The sequence below is a fragment of the Lepeophtheirus salmonis genome, chromosome 7, assembly GCF_016086655.4.
Source record: "Lepeophtheirus salmonis chromosome 7, UVic_Lsal_1.4, whole genome shotgun sequence".
In the NCBI taxonomy this organism is placed as follows: Eukaryota; Metazoa; Arthropoda; class Copepoda; order Siphonostomatoida; family Caligidae; genus Lepeophtheirus; species Lepeophtheirus salmonis.
Window position 1 is genome coordinate 28646711 of NC_052137.2, and position 18273 is coordinate 28664983.

Genomic DNA, 18273 nt, shown 5'->3' on the forward strand with positions numbered 1-18273 from the left:
TTTAGAGAATAGTTATTTATCATTATAGGGATTGAATTGATAATTTTATCAAAATAAGTATCAATGACAGATTATGAAATGACACAAATTCTAACGAAGGCCCTTGACTGAAATTTTTGAGTTCCTCATTCTTAGAGTCAGCCGCTTTAAATCTTATGATAATTAATTAAAACAGTTGAAAGGAAAATTAACTACTTCTTTGTTTATTTCAAAAAGCGAGCCGTGGATAAGTCAAATCATCGAAAGTTGACACAAGAAACGAGGAATTGTTCATTGTCTTGAGAAAGTAGTATAACAATATACAAGAATAGACTACACTCATATATGTAGGCTAATGGTTTGGATGATACTGGTACAGACAGAATGAATGCAGACACACACTCACTCTGCAACTCTTTATATCAGAATTCAAACCATTGTAAATAATCCTTACAAAGAGTCACAATGCATCCCTTAATAGATAATTAAAAAATTAAATCCATTCCTTGAATTCGAAAGAACAAATTATAATTTAAATGTACGAATATCTTATTAGAGTAAAATCCTTAGACAATGGAGCTCGTGTGCTTCTAAATTTATAAATATGAAATTGTAAACTTTCAGTATTCAGTAATATAATTTATTTCCGCTTGATTTGAGCCGGTGTAAAAGTATGCAAAATCATTCAGCCCCAAGGCTCAATTTAAACATGAAAAATACAAACAAAAAAAACATCATAACAACAATACCTATGAGTACACTCGAACAAAAAATATTTGGATGTCTCCAGTGAGTGTTTACAAAAGAAACAAGTTATTTCTTCCAATGTTCTACCAAATACACTATCGAAGGTTGATAAGTTGGCAACCACTCTGTACTTCAACCAAAGTAAGGAATAGTCAAACATTCTTTGACTGTATCCAAAATTGAGGTTTTAAATTTCTTCTTTGCTATTGGATTTAAAAATGGATTTATTTAGGATTTACTCACAAAAAAAAATATCCGGCTATTGTTTCCTATCATTTTTTATACAATTAAAAAAAAATATCCCTAGGACCAATCTCTCTTGTCTAAAAAACAACTTTCTTCAAATGTATATTTATTAGAGTAGAATAATATAAGGAAAACATTCCTCAAATGTTCAGGTAGAAATTTCTGGTAGTACCTACTAAAACAATCCTGTGTTACAAGGGAGTTATGTGGATTGCAAGAAATCAACTGCCTGTCTTACTTTTTGCATACTCTTCTGGTTTGGAATTTTAGTCAACTTTGATAAGAGAAAGTTTATCCCTTCAAAATCTTTGTTGTATCCGGATCTACAATGGGATAGTGCTCTAATTTCAAAGGCATCTTTAGAAGCCATTAAATGCATTTATTCAAATTTGTGGGATGAGTTAAGAAACATATTTTTAGCCATAATTGACAGCCTTTATGTCAATTAAGAAACTTATATTGCCCCCACATGGCCCTTTCAAATAAAATATTTATGAATTTATTCTTTTCTTTATTGCGATGATCAAAGTGTAACTTGCGACACACCCAAAGGATTAATTAGAATAATTTGTTCATAGAAATTGAAGATGATTTATCGAAGAATACAATACTAATCCAGACTCAATTTTAAGAAAAAATATTCTAACTTACTTTTATGTGAACGGGCCACATATGTCATATTTCTGCCTTAGAGGTTATTCTTTTTTTATAATAAAAAATGTTTTCAAGTGAGTAGCAAGTATACGTACAAGAATTTGCAACGCTTTTACGCCTATAATTATTTAAAGATTTAAAAGACACATTTTGAAAGATCTAAATGAAAAATTGTCAAACAATAAGGTAAGCTGGTATTCGAAAGAGACTCAACTTCTATGTGTGAAGAGAGTAAACTTTTTTTAAACAAACATGCTTTTAAAAGTTTTTTCTGTAAATACAGATTTTACAACCTCTTATTTGTTTTGAAGATGTTGCTAAAACGTAAAACTATGTTTGTAAAATTTAAATTGTTTTCTTAACGATACATGTATCTACATAAATATCTATCTAAAAGCCTAAAAACAAAATAGAAGGTTCTAATGAGATCCTCAAGAGATGCAAAAAATGTTTTTTTTTTTACAACTACAAAAAAGAAATGATATTATGGGCTTTGAAGAAGTGGAGTTGAAAAGAATTGTAGGATAATCTTGAGTTATATCCTCATTATGGTTAATAGGGTGATTAGAACAAAGAACAAAGTTTTATGGTCATTTAAGAAGGCTTTTTTCACGTAGGAATGTTCCCTTTGAAGCGTTTATTCCTATCAAAACCATAACAATTGACAACGTCATTACCCTTATTGTATCACACATCCTTTCCTCCAAAAAGAAAACAACAATAGGCACAAAATCTGTTGGTAGGAGTTAGGTAATCCTTCCCAACTATGGAACTATTGTACAATGATTGGATCGAATTTTGTTTGTAGCTAAGCAATAGCTAATTATAAATAGACCAATCAAGGTATTAGAGACCAATAATAAAAACAACGCCTCCAATATTTCATTAATACGACTATATTGTTATTACTTTGATCAAAATATGTTCACTGAACATCACTATATAGAGTGCACCAGGTAACTTGTTGTCATATATTCAGACAGAAGGAAAGACAAACTTTTCTTATTAATATAAATGTGTCAATCTCCTCACATGGGGTTTAAAGTGCAGAACTATTTAAGGATGAATAATTATTTCAATAATTTTGTTTCTAAAATAAAAGGATTAAACACAGTTATTAAAACAAATTGGAAATAAACAAAATAACCAACCACTGTTATTTATATGTACGCCACAACGTTCCGTTACATTAACTTTGTAATTACATCAATTCCCTCTCCTAACCAGAATGCATCAAAATATCACCTCTGTTTTTATTTGCCAAAAAAATGTTCTTTCAAAATCTAACTTTTTTTATATTACGTATTAACGTCATATAAAGGAATGCAAGATATACCTTGTATGGCCAGTTTTAAAGGACTATGTGAAGGTTTTCATTATCATATTACTAATATGGAGAAATATGTATGTAAAAGGACGGGAAAATATTAAAAAAGGCTTGCCAAAAAGTTATATGGAAGCATAAATATATAGTGTAATTTATTTACGAATAATATATGTCTACATATTTCTTTTTTTTTTTAAATAAAATTGTAAAAGTCAAATTTAAATATATGCAGAGTGCACAAGGAACTTAGAAATTATTTGAAGTCACATAAATATTTTAATATTTAAAGTAAGTATTCAAGATTCATGTATGTGATATTATATAGGGTTTTTGGAATTTCGAACAAAATTCTTCAAAATTAAATTTTTTTTTTTCAAAAATCTACAACTATTTGCAAAATCATACAAAAGTTAATTTCTTTAGGAATAAAAGTTTCAAAATCAAATAAAAATGTTATAGTTTTTGGAAAGAAAATTAAAAAATTTGTATTTATTCACAAAAAAATTGCACTTTTTTGGAAAAAAACTCCATAATCAAATTTTCAAATATAATTTTTTTTTTTAAATTTAAATATTTCGAAAATAATAATTTCAAAATTCTATAGTTATTCACAAAAAAGTTGAAAAATCCACAGCTGTTCACAAAAAATTTCAAAAATTAAATTTCAAATTTAATATTTTTTGTAAAAAAAAATCAAAAATTAAATTTCTTGGGAAAACATTTCAAAAATTATATGCTTTTCACAAATTTTTTTTGTATAGATTTATTTTTTAATAAGTTGGATATTAGGGGGGTTCACTTTTCCATTCCCCAACTCCAAATAAGCATTTGAACTATAAAATCTTCCGATTAGCATAATTGCTGATGATTTGGTAGGAAATTATAAGTGTAAATGTCCGTTGGACTCTTAGTATAATTAAAAATTGACCTCAGAGTCATTCCTTCCTAAATTATAGCTTAATACGGAGCAGAAATTGTGTTAATTTCCTTAGTCTCATAGCTGTTTTATGCTTATTTATTAAAATCATAGAAGCTAAACTGCTCTCCTCTGAAATGTCATTTAATTGACTATGGTGGCCATGTGAATTTACGGTTTTGTTCTTTCTAACAATGCCAAAAATACTTACAATTTACAACCCTAGTCATAAATATAATCATATTTGTAAGTTCAGGGAACATTTATATACATTTGTAGATTTAGAGGGATTTTTATGATAAAAGTATCTTACTGATGTATCCAGGTCATGTGGAACGAAGATCTAAAGAAAAATAATTATCAAAATCCCCATATGAAAAGCTAAAGATAATTAGCAAAAGTTTATAATGTAAATTAGTACATTAATTTGTCAAATTAAAGTATATTTTCTTGTAGGTATGAGGTTCGAACTTGTTTATTTTTTTAAATTGCTTTATTTATCATATAATGTGATACTATCAGTATGACAAGAAACTGTCTAAGAAGTGAAAACATTAAAGTCCTTTAAAAATCGTCAAGAATGCAAAGGGATCTCAAGAGGGCTTTTTTATTATTTTGATGATAAATGTTCATTTCATTTTCTTGCTATTTCTTACAAAAATGAAATGAAATATTTTGTTTCCTACATAAATAGCATATGGAATTAAAATCCTCAAAAGGAGGTAAGGGGGAGATAGGAACGTTGACAATTATAGAACACCATCAGGGGATAGATATTGGATATAATATGTATATTAAAGAAAATTGAAGTACATATATACATATGTTGTGTGTCGACATAAAGCAATGTTGAACAATCAAGAAAATCCCGATCTATTTATTTACTTTATATTTACTTACTTACCGAGTTGTACATCACATCAGAAGCATTCAAATTTTTATCTTCAACAATATATAATTTATTCATTAAAAATAGAATTTCAACAAAATAAATGGCATATTAAATATGTATCTGAGCTCTTATAATCATTAATATAGCTGCTCTTAGAGCCTTTGATAGATTCCAGACGGCGGTGGAAGGCCTGACCCCCGTTGCAGATGTAGTCCTCTGTCATTATGTCCCAGTGGTGGTTGTCAGTGGCTTTAAGGGCCTTGGTGTTTGGACGAAGGTCACTGCTGACATTTTCCTCCTCATACACCCAAAAGGTGGTGTAGACAAACGTGTTGGCATCAGGGCTGTAGGAGGTCAAAAAAAGTCATTCAAAAAAATCTTCCAACGGGGGAGATGGGTTTATTTCATAGTTGGTATCAAAAGTGGCCTTTCCACCCTCACAAGGTTTTTTCCACCCATTTTTATAGCTCTCTGGACAGATCTCTTGCATGGACACTCATTTTGTCAAATCAAATGTGTGGTATGAGTTAAGATTCCCAATATTTTTAGATATAGTTTAGAATATTTCTTTGATTTAAGAAATTTATACTGGCTCCAATCAATTAGAATCGATTTCTCATTCTTTTATTATGACAATCAATTTTGGTTACTTTAAGAAGGAAATTGTGACACAACCAAAGGATTAATTAGAATAATTTGTTTTATAGAAATTGACGATAATTTGTGGAAGAATACAATTTCAATACACACTTAATTTTATAAACAAGAAATCTAAGCTTGATTTTGTGTTGACAGCCAAATATCTAGATAAAAAAACGTAGTGTTTATACCATAATTTGAATTTGTCGTTTTTTTTTGCCTGAAGGAATTAAATAAATATTTATGTGATATATTCTTTAGTCGATATTAAAAAACATCAATCACAATGAAACAAACCGATCTCATGACTCACGAACACGCAGTTATCTGTATTGGTTCACTCAACCTTTTATTTATTCCATGAAGTTATAGGTAAATGGCTCAAAATACATTCATTTGTAGTCGTTAGACCATTCTTCCCAACTTTGGGATTATTTTCCAATTCACAGCTTGGTAAGAGCTAATTCGAACTCAACAATGTTCAAAACACTAATAAGGGGTATGAATAGCAAAAAATTGACAGCTGAAAAATAATACACAGTATATTTGTTGTTTACTAGCAACATAGAAAAATAAATGTGGTATATAGAGGGAAAAATTTGGAAAGTATCTTGATCTAAGGTGTTGCACATTAAAATCTGGACTAATAATAAATGTTAACTTTCTCATTAATATAGGATGTTTACTGATTATTTTTGACATTCTGGTTCAATCATCCTTTGTGTATTAAGAAACTATAATAAAGATATCATAATCTCATCATCAAGAGTGAGTAAATAGACAAAAGGACTCTGATCTTAGATCTAGATGGTGAAGTTAATGTGGTGAAATAATGAACATTATGGAGCGCTTTAGGAGCCTGGTTTTGAAGGTGGCCAAGATGAATAATGGTGGAGAAGACCTCTCCAGGAAAGCAGGAAGAGAAGCGTAAAATTTGAAGAGGGAGTCGGAGATCCTGTCAAGCTTGGAGAAGAAGATCAACGAGGATCCACTCAAATCGATGAATCGCCTCGCCAAGTAAATGGCTTCAAGGAACATGAGGAGGGCTGTGAATGGTGACTTGGGATTGTCCTCAAACACAAGAACCCCGAATCGTCTTCTGACAAGGTCATGAAGGCCAAGATGCTTGTGAGTCCACGTATTGTTGCCCAACGCTGTAAATTACAGCTGTTAACGTACATTCGGCGCTCATAGCAGAGAAGAAATGAACGGAGAAAGAGATGAAATGTATTTACATATATTGTATCACGCCACCAAAAATGCTAATTGGAATATCACCAATCAACGTTTATAACACTGATGGAGAGAAAAGAAGAGAAAGAAGGATAGCTGACAACAAAATACTCTGTTTATTTTTGTGTGAGTAAGGTAACGCCGTGCCAAATAAGAGAGTTAATTTATTATTCTTTTGGGGATATTACTGTGGCCAAGGATTTAATTAATTATATTAAATCAGCTGATGTATAAAAGCAATGAGTAGGGTACACGTTGAATACTCAACAATGCAGGTTTTTTTTTCCAAATATTTTGGAACTTTGATTTCAGTAAGTGCAATTTCATTGTTCTGCGAGTTCATTTTTAGGTTGCACATCTCAATTAAATTATAAAAAAAGAAGTAAAACTCTTTACTTAGTCAATATAGATACTAAGAGTACATTTTCAGTTATTTTAGATAATACAAATATGATAGACATTTTTATAAATGATAAAAAGTATTTAAAAAGTTTTTCTGAAGTTGTTCTATGGAACAAAAAAAAATAGAAATAATTAGTAAAATTTGATGCTCCGCGTATAGCGCGCATCAGTTTATTCTCTCTTTTTGCTCCATATAGTATCTTTAGAAAAATAACTTTTTAATGTTTTTTATAGATAAGAATTATATCTAGGTTATTTGTCTTATGCAAAATAATGATTAATGATGTATTTCAATCCTTATTGGGGAATTAAATAATGTTTGACTCCTTTCAATCATTTTGCTATCTAAAAATGACATTATTTTTTACCACATGACAGCTATTAATCAAAATTCGAAAAAATTTAAAACAAACCCCCCTCATACCCAATCCCTTCTTATAGCAGGGGTATTATTTAATCGGAATCGTTCCATTCAAAAAGGCGTCTGCTTCAAATTACCAAATTCTCTGTAAAAATAACTTGTCTTTCTTTATATTTATTTTACTTATCTTTGGATATATGGGATAATGTCGTGAGAACGAGATATGAGACCAAATGCCTATTTAAAAGGACTATTTGCCTGTTTGGTTCTTCAAATATCACTATGAATGTTAATATCATTGTTTTTTGGCAGTGGGACTCATTTGAGAACACATCAACGCTCTGTTATAAATATAAAGATATCTTAACTAATTAGCCAATTATGTTAAGTGATCCTTTGGGTGGAGGAAGTAGAATACATTTGTTAGAAGAATGCAGACAAAGTTGCTTCCTTTTTCATTCAATGTCTATAAACATATATACATAGATAGGCAATGCGTGATACATTCCTTCAGTTCTCATTAAGGAATCAATCAGATTATAAATAATGCCCTTGAAATATTATTATTGGTTACATACGGCTCCCGGTCCACTGCAGGAGATGAATACTGCCTCTTCAATTAATAAACCATGATATTAATCAATGAATCATATTATGGTAGTATTTGTGTATTAATAATATATGTAGATTATAATATGTGGTGAAGGACATAACGAACCTAGGAAAGATTGTTGACCTTAAATGGGTGGAATCAAGGACGTTTCGAGAGTCATATTCATATGTTCACAAGAAATGAACCTACTAAAATATGAACCAATTACATCACTAGACCCCAGTAACAATAACTATCCTTCTTATTACCTATAATTGAGTGTATACATATATATATATATATATACATATTGTGTACAAGTTGCGATTTTGTACAAGTTACAAATAAGGAATGAGAGAAATAACTTTAAATGAAAGATTCAGAGTACTGGGCATGAGGATCTTGCAATAATTGAGTCTTCATGGATGATCGATATATTAATGGTCTAATTTTTGACAATTTTAATACAATATATTATAAAGTTACAAGGACCAGACTGCGACAGAACTCTACGAGACTGTAGTTTTCAGTCCTAAATAAGAACCAACACAGCACTATCCAGAGTTACATTTCACATAAATGCATTGAACCATTTAATTTGAATGGATCAAATATACATGATAGTATCCACTTATAGTTGCCATTAGAATGACCAATGGAAGGGTACAATTTGTGAATACAAGTTACAACTTGTACACAAAATATGTATATATACATACATGTCACGCCCTCTATCAAAGGGAGGAAACAAAAATGGCGCTAAATACCAAGAGCAGACATATTACATATTGATATTATTAACTAATGCACTTTTATCCGTCAATTTTCATTTATAATTAAAGTATAAACACTTGATTATCATTCTGTACGTTTATTTGACAAGAAAAGTATTTAATTAATATGGAAGGCAAACAATTAGTTATATATATATATTTAGTTTCCTAACGAAAAAAACAAAATCTAAAAGATAATTGCATAATTTTAAAAGTTAATATGCCATTCGTCAATGGGCAACATAAAAATAATAATGCATGCAAAGGATTTATAACTTGACCCAACCTTGACATTAAACTATTATCATCTTTCAAAATGATGCAAAACAAAATATATATTAATGTTTAAAAATACATTTAATAAAAAAAAACTGGATTTTAGTCATTCTTCAATGCGGAAAAGAAACTTGCTTACCTTGTGAATCAACACTTAAGAAGTAAGGTGAGGATAGAAGAGCCAATATTAGGGGTAAGCCCCTCATTCTGGAGTTTATTTCGCGTCTTACAAATAACTTCAAAGTAAGAATTGCTAAGAATATAAATCCCCTTTTTTTTTGTCTAATGAAAAATGTGTCTAATGTGTTCCACTTAGCAACTGGTCAAAGTGCACATTCCTAATAAAAAAATTGTAGAGAGATATTTTTCACAAGAATGAAGACACACTATATCACTTATTGATTCGACACACACAAAACCTCACGCGTCTACTGCGACCAAAAAGCGAAGATAAACTAAAGCTGTTTCATGGAATGGTAGAGTCTTCTTTTTTTAAATATATAAATACATATTCAGGTATGCTTCTTCTACCTTAAAGTCTTGGCGCACACACGCCGTATATATTTGGTTGTTACTGCTAGAATGCTACAACATACATCGGTATTAAAGTAGTCACAAAAATGTCCATCATACAATATATTATAAAAGGTGAATAATAAAAAGGACAATGGTGGTCATTGGTCATCTTAAATAAAAGTATTAGGTGATGCGAAAAGTTTTAAAAGAAGGAGGTTTGAGGCTTATTTTTAGTCTTCCTCCTTGGAAAGTTTTTCATTCTCAGTATTATGTAGATTTTAATGTCAAAGACATTGAATAACTAAGATCAAATTTACTGTCAAAAAGTGATAGTATACTATTCTTTTGGACTTTTATGAGCAATCACTCAAAATATTGCTCCCAGTGACTTTTTGGTGAAGAAATTGGTCATTTTGCCTTGCTTTTTTGTCAAAAGTGCTCATTTTTCTAAATTAGTATGAAATATAAAGAGAAAATTTGGATTCTAGTTAGATTACACAACAGTTTTTGATGATATTTTTCAAGGGTAAAATCCACCTGCAAAAACCTTCCTTTATTAGGCTCTCTTTTTGGAGGTAAAACTATGTATATGATGCAATCATTCAGGGTTATAATTACATGATTGGATATGTGAAGGAACCAGATTTCTCTACAGCAATCAATTAGAGGAAGGGGAAATTTGCCGCAAAATTGACTCTTGAACGAAAGAGAAATACATTTGTACCAAATTATGAAAACCTGATCCTGAATTTATGGAAAAGATCGGACGTATGATCCGGGGGTGGTGATGATGAGATGCCTCCATCCAACCAGACTCCTCAAGATATCTCCAGTTTCAAATTTGCTTTAATGTGGACGTCTTTTAATATGTTTAAAACTACCAGTTCTGATCAAAAATAGATATTAACGGATCAAAATATTTCTAAAATCTTTCAAAATTGATGTATAAACTATGGTAAATATAAAAAAACACAAATTAACTTAAATTATTCTTTTAAAAATATGCTTTGTTTGTATACAAACTACTCAATTTTTATATTTTGGGTTACTATTTTTCAAAATTTTAGCTCCTTTTATTTTTTTTTTCAAAAAAATGTCTTAAAATCTTAAAATGAGTTAATCCAAGTATCGAAATATTTGTTTATATTTAGGAAAAGTTGAGTAGATAAATAAGAGCTTAAGAATTGTGTTCTCAGACTGTGGTACACGTATCACTACTGATCGTATGCGAACTTCCCTTTGGTTGTACGGAAAGGCTTCTACAAAATGTGGTTTGTTAATTAGGAAAATGTTAACAAATACATATTTTATAAAATAAAGTCATCCCAAAAGTATGTCTTTTATAAAAAAAATTTATTAGACTTTGTTAACATATCCCTAATTTTAAAGGTTTTGAATAATATTACACCAGTTCATACATAATGAACATTGTATGGGAACCTCTGACTTAAGGTATCTTAAAATAGATATTCCTGTTATGGGTACTACATGTTTTTATAACGCGTTTGGTCAAAAACAATCCACGTGAGCATATTTGCATTTCTAAACTGTAATTCCATTTAATGTTTTTAAATGACAACATTTTCTTCAACAAATTTTGTTTCCGACACGCAATAGGCATTCCTTTCGGAATCTCTAATTATATCTCATCCACTCAAAAAACAGCCATGCAAGAACATCAAATTACGTGGTTATACATAGAAATAGATTTTTATTACCTTTTTTAGGGATCTATTCGGACCATGTTACAATTTAAAATATGTAAGGTAATTAGTTAGTATTGAGACCCAGTCCACGACCGAACCTTTTTTGGTTTGTTTCTAACATTTTTTTAACCCAATATTTCGATCCTAACCACAATCTCAGATTGTAGACATAAATTTAATCATTTTTAAATCGTGGACTATTTTTCCCTGAACCGATTTTCTTGCCACTCCTCATTTATGGATTGTAAAAATTTGATTATTGCAACACATTTAGTTCTATGAAACATTATACTTCGAATATTTTTTATTTAAAAAAAACATACATCATCCTCAATTCATATATAGAATCGGTCTTGCCCAAATTCAAAATACGACCCATCCAGACCAAATTTTTACTTTTTTAATCCTCCGTTAGTGAATATTCTTTTTATAACACGGTTAATCAACTAGTTAAAAAAGAAACTCAAAAATAAAACTTATTTAATTAAATGGTAAATAGCTAAAAGATTATAAAAATTAATCTTTAATTAAATTTTGTATTATTTGTATAACGATTTCTTTTTTTTGCTAAAAATACTTGGGTGATAAGCCCAAAAGAAAAAAATAAAGTCTTATTTTAAAATAATCTGAACGACATGAATCGAACGAGTCTTAACGAATATAAGGTCAATTTTTGGTGGAGCAACAGGCAAAGTAAAATCATACTCCACAAAACCCCACAAAAACGATACAGACAATAGGGAAAGGTTCACAGGGTAATAACGCATAGTTCTACATTCCATGTTGCTCTACTAAAAATCACCCTACTACGTTATTTTTATATTAAAACACAACATTTATATTTGTAATAAAAAAATGTATCAAATACTCAAAACGTTTTCCGAACTTCAAGAATCAAATCAGTAACTATCAGTTTTGATGGGTTTGTGTGTATTAAATATAATAGTAGCTATTACTCCTCAGTCCTCACTTTGAAAAAAAAAAAAGGAAGAAAAATCCAAGAAAATACTAAGGAACGACTTTAAGCTAGAAAGTTCATTAAATTTCTTAAACGTCGATTAAAAATGGCTTAATATACGAATAAATCCTAAAAAATACATCAGTATGTATATACAAGGTACGACCTGTAGTTAACAAACAACATGATTTTTTTGATGGATTTTCTCTTAAACTTATCATCCCATTTTAATAAAAACCAATGCCAAATTAAGGCTGAATATAAAAAAATTGTTATTATTCAATATATATGCGCCTTTGCCGTCAATAATAGCCTCGACTCGACCTTGGAAACTGGAGAACGTCTTGATGATAGTCTCTTTTGGCATAATCTGGAATTACCAGAATTAATGTTAGAGTACTTGGGGTTGAGGTCCAGTAAGCTATGAGTCCAAACACTCAAGGCTCTCAATTTTCGTTGTTAAATAACGACTACACATTGTAATTAGATTTCATGTTTTTCTGGAGTATACTTTAGATTCAAAGGAATAAGAAGTATTTTCTAAATCTTGGTGTATCTAATATCCCAGTTGACTAAAAGAGAATAATACGAAATTAGTTTGGCCCACTTAAACTAATTACTGTTTAAGCCCGGTCTAGGATTTTCAAACCGAAAGCAACACTATTAATTATGAACCAATAAATTTCTTTTTTTGGAATGTCTTATTCGTTCATTGCACCACCCTGAGGTGAGGGTTGAAAAGTGTATTGACCGAACCACATCATTGATGTTTTTTTTTGTGTTTTTTTGTAACCTGAGCTACTGTGGTTTTTAAGTGGGGGTAACAACATAGCTTGATTCTGTGTGCATCCCTATAATTTTACCTATGATTGTACAAACCAGAAAAAGATCATTTGACGAATGATCTATTGAGAGCTGTTTGTGGATAAATAACTCGGTCATGACTTATAGAATCAACAAACAAAAGGCAATAAAATGGAATCAAGTTTGACACGTTTTGACATAACTGTACAATGATGTACATTCATCCAGAACGTCAAACATTGTACATAGAAGTACAATTAATGATTAGATAGTAATGTCTACACGTATTTTTTTTACAAATGGACTTCAATAATAAATCCCGATTGTTTTTACATTTTATATTTTTCGGTTCTCGATGCTAGAATCGAGTGAAATATTATTTTTATTTTTTTATGATTAATCTCCATTCTTTTCGTAGATCTCCTTTTCAAATTGACACATGTTTTATAACAAGAAATTGACTAGGACTATTTCAAATATTGTAAATTTTTCAATTTTCGGTTATATTCTTAGGTTCCCTATTCAAATTGACTCATGTCTAATACCCACTCATTGACAAAGACTAGACTTTAGGTTGTCTTTAGTTTATTGATGGATTTTGGGTCCTAATTATAGATCTCAGTAGTTTCAGCTATTTTTACACATTATTTGGGGTATGTGTATAACTTTTTGAATCTCGATACGAGAATCATACATTGTATACTTGTTCGATTCTTGGTTCGATTCTTAGTTTATTTTTAAAATTGACTCGTGTCTAAGATCAACAACTGACTGGGACTAGTAGTGTCTAGGTCCATAATTGTTTGGTCCAGTTGTTTTCAGTTTTAGGAACGGTCCTATGATTCTTTGGGAAGGAGCCTTAAGACTGTTGGTCCTTAAAACTGTAAGTACTTGAACAGATTCAACAATGAAGGTGATGCTATCCAGGAACGACCTTGATAAGTTTTTAGAACTGACATTCAAGGCTGAACTGAAACTTACCGAGTCTAAACTGGAATGGACTGCAGTCTTCAGTACTAAATAAGGACCAACACAGTACTAACTGTGACTATCCTGGAGGGGACTTTAAGTGACTAATGACTAGCCTTGGAACCTTCGTATTGGCTAACGACTCGATACGTTTTTTTTATTTCAATAGCGTTCTTATAATTTTTGGTTCCGAATTGGAATATATTTTGGATCCAAATCGCAGTTTCGATCTTTTTACTGTTGTTATCAATTAAATTGAACCGGAACCTTTTTTTTGGGTGGTTTTATATATCTGAGATCCATCATTAATTTGTAGTTACTTAATGTTGTATGTTACGAAAAATACCCAGGATCCATCACAAGGTATTTGTCAAACTATAAAGAATCAATAAAAAATTTCACAATTTGTTCCTTTATTAACTTTTAAATATATATTGTGTGTAGTGATGTATTAATTGCAATTAGTGTCTCAAGGTTTCGACCTTACATTTCTATATATAAGGTGCGTAGACATAACTTAACAAACTTAAACAACATTTAAAAAAAGGAGGAAATCTCAATATATTTTATATAAATATAAATTATATTTTTTGGGAAAAAAATATGAAAAATTTAATCAAATAAAAATAATTTTTTTTTAGTAAGCCCTAAATAGTTCTTTTATTTGGGGGGAGAGGGAGCTACAACCCCTCAACCCCTTCCCATTGTGGACGTCTACGATATGTTTAAGATTTACATATAAGGTTATAAGCTGACTAATAAAAAATATAGTATTATTTATAGAAGAAAGAATTATAGATACCCCTATTTTACAGAAGGTTACTAACCTTCCTTTTTACCTTCCTCCCGTTGCACTCTCTCAGTCATCAAAATAATTTCCATGCATCATCCTCTTACTATGTAGTATATAATGTATCTATCACCAAAACCACTCATTCTTTCCTTTTCACCATCGTTCTCTACCTGGATCATTTTTACTCAGACCTGCAAAACCTATAAATAGGAGATATATAATATTTAGGTGCATGTATTTAATGTTTGAAGTAAGTATTACATCGAAATATATATGTACTAGGGGGATATATTTATTATTTGTGGAAATAAAAAAATGTTGTTTGTTTTACGTTGTAAAAATATCTACCACTACCGTTAGTACCCGGAATTACCCGGAGTACTACCTCCGCTCTAATAGTATAGACGATAACTCACCCAGACACATTCAGCGTAACTCTTTGTTTTGAATAAGAACAATCATATGTAACTACTCAAAACTTTTATGAATTCATATGTAGGGTTCTCTCCTCAAGAATGAAAGAAAAATAAGGAGTGTTTGTGAAAAAAAAAATAGTTTGGGCTGACATGGCGTACTTGAGCCTTTAGAGCACTCACTTATAAATACATACAAAATATATTTCAACATACCAGCGTTTATATTTAATTCAAATCTGAACATATTCTATGGATGCATATAAGAGAATTGTTCTTGTTATACAGATATACCTACAATATTTCATTCATCCATTGTTATTTCTTAAATTAAAATATGTTTTGATATACATCAAGGAGCACTCTATACAGTCTACCCGGTGACTCGTTTTCATATGTGTATGTTAAAACGCTCTATAAGCAAATTGAAAAAATAGCTATCATCAAAAAATGAGATGAATGAAGAATTTACAGTAATTGTGGTTATGGGATAATGCAAAAATTAATTATTCATTGGAGTGTCTATGATGTAATTTTTGAAAATACAATGACTAATTGATAATTATTATGTGGCACACTATAAAGTTTACATGGCCACATGTATATAACTCGTAAATACATAATTTATGCATAGTTTAAATGGGAGAAAATGAAATGATAGCATCAATTTATAATTAGTAATTAATATGACTAATGAGTCCATTAATTATAGGATTTTTAGTAGAACAAATTACAACTGGTACTATTTGCTTACACAAATTGCAACTTATATATTTACATATAATATTAGTCAGAAAACAGCATTTCCTAGAGCTCTTTTTTTCTTTACAAAAATAACATACCTTGTCAGGGAGGACTCAAAACTTACCTAGTTATTTCTATAAGAAAAGTTAGGAATCACATGATTAATATTATCATGTGGTTTTTGAGATCAGTTATGTTCTGAAGACCAATTTATTTTTGATCCCTTCCGTGGTCTTTACCTATATATTGGGCAGGTCGGTTGAATTGGTAGTCTATAGGCAAGTTCTAAGGTTGCCATTATCAATGTATATATGATAAGGTTTACCAAGAAATTCTCGACAACTTGAATCAATACACATGCAGCTTAGCGTGTTTTCCTTTACCTCTTGAAAGTCAGAAATTAGCCTATCACACCTGATATTCTCCTCATGTGGGAATTAGCCTATTTCTTCCTCTGAAATAAGCATATTTGCTCATCTTTGTTATAAATTATTATTTATAAATTTGCCCTGCTCTAATGTTATTTTAAATATAGAAGATTTTCTTAACAACAGTAATTCATTTTCTCCCCCCAAAATCCTATAATAGGCAGCTGATAATAACAAGGTTCTTAATTCAGTAATATCATAAGTCACGCTCCTGCCTTCTCCTTCAAATGATTCTTCCCATTGTTTTAATGCAATTTATACGTTGGCTGAAAACATGGCTTGCATCACCTTGAAAGCATCCTGGGGTATCAACAATCCATCCACTACTCTCCCGAGTAATTTTCTAATCTTGGCAAACAAAACACGACTTTTTACAGATCAGCCTACTGGTCAAATATCCCTTTGTAATGACCAGGGCCATTCCTCTATTGCAGTAGTTCTCAAATGGGGGTAAGCGTACCCCTAGGGATACTTGGAGGCACTCCAGTGGATACTTGCTATTTTGAAAGAATATTTTATAAGTGGTACATAACCAAGGGCGTCCGCAGGCGTGGACTGGAGAGTCTGTAGCCCCCCTCCAATTAAGAAATTTTTGTTAATTAATAAAAAAACTTATGTTTGAAAATCTTTTTTTTCTTGTGAATAGGTTTTTTTAATTTTTCTCTAGAAAAACTTAATGGTTGAAATTTTTTCAAAAAAATTAAATTTTTTTCTAAACAGCTGTGAATTTTGAATTTTTTCCAGAAAACTTAATTTTTTGAGGATAGATATATTTTTTGAAATTTTTTTATGTAAATTCTTTATTTTTTGAGCTAAGATATGAGTTTTTAATTTTTTATCGACAAATGTGTTGTTGTTTTTAATAAGTGCGGGGTTTTGAAATTTTTTTCCCCAAAACATTTATTAAGTTGATTTTTTTTTTTTACTTTAATATTTATTATTATTTTAATATAATAATAAATATTTTAATCTTTTGAGATAAGTTATGGATTTTTAATTTTTTTTCAAAAAATTTGATGTTGTTTCTAATATTTTTGAAATTTTGAGAAAAATTTTCGAAAAATTTTGCATTTGGAATTTTTTTTTCAAAAATTCAAAAATTTTGAATTTTTTTTCTACAAAATTTAATTATTCATAGTTGATTCCAAAAAAAAATTAATTTTTACATATATTATCTAAAAAACTTCCAAAAACTGCAGGCGGACGCACCTGTTTTTTACAGGGTACTTTGGCTATATTAATATTTTCAAGTAGTCATTCACTAAAACAAAGGTTGAGAATCCCTGCTCATGTGCACTACTGCTCCTCTTTGTTGAAATTAAAATCTTTAAATTTCTTATTTATAGATTACTACTATGGAGTAGTTCATTACTAACTAAATTAAGTGGTATTAATATATGATCCAATAAAAATATTTTTTTATCATTCTTTTCTTTTGGAATTTGCTCACATTAATGGTACTGTAAAATAAAAGGTAGTTGTCCCAACCTTGCACAGTTAATATACATATTTATAAAGTAAAATTGTCAAAAACTATTCAAAATATTGTTTTTTTATGAGAACACGAAAAATACATATAAATATAACATATATTAATACTCATGAGTAAAGTAACACGCAAATATCGTCAAAAAGGTCACATTGTAACTACTAATTAAATCATACATTCAAAAAGGCATTGAATATCTGTTTTGATATTCTTGCTTCTTCACATTAACATAATCTGTAATTAATTAAATTTTTAATTTACTCAAAGATGCTGTTTCCATGTACAAGGAAACACAATTGTTTCCCCTCTTTATTCATAATGAGAAGTTAAATTTAACAGCTATAAATTAACATTTGAGTTTAAAATTACTTTCTTTAGAAAAAGGACAACAAAATACTAAAAAGCACCCAAACAAA

The 18273-nt window shown here is 29.9% G+C and overlaps 1 protein-coding gene across 1 annotated transcript in view; it reads right to left on the minus strand.

The window, feature by feature from the left end:
- The window catches only part of LOC121122229 (uncharacterized), a 76155-nt gene extending 66661 nt beyond the window's left edge, over positions 1–9494 (minus strand). Inside the window, exon 1 of the mRNA XM_040717222.2 lies at positions 9177–9494. Within this exon, the coding sequence (XP_040573156.1) occupies positions 9177–9243 (67 nt within the window). The 5' untranslated portion in view covers positions 9244–9494. The remainder of the gene's footprint in view (positions 1–9176) is intronic.
- Positions 9495–18273: the final 8779 nt, after the last annotated feature.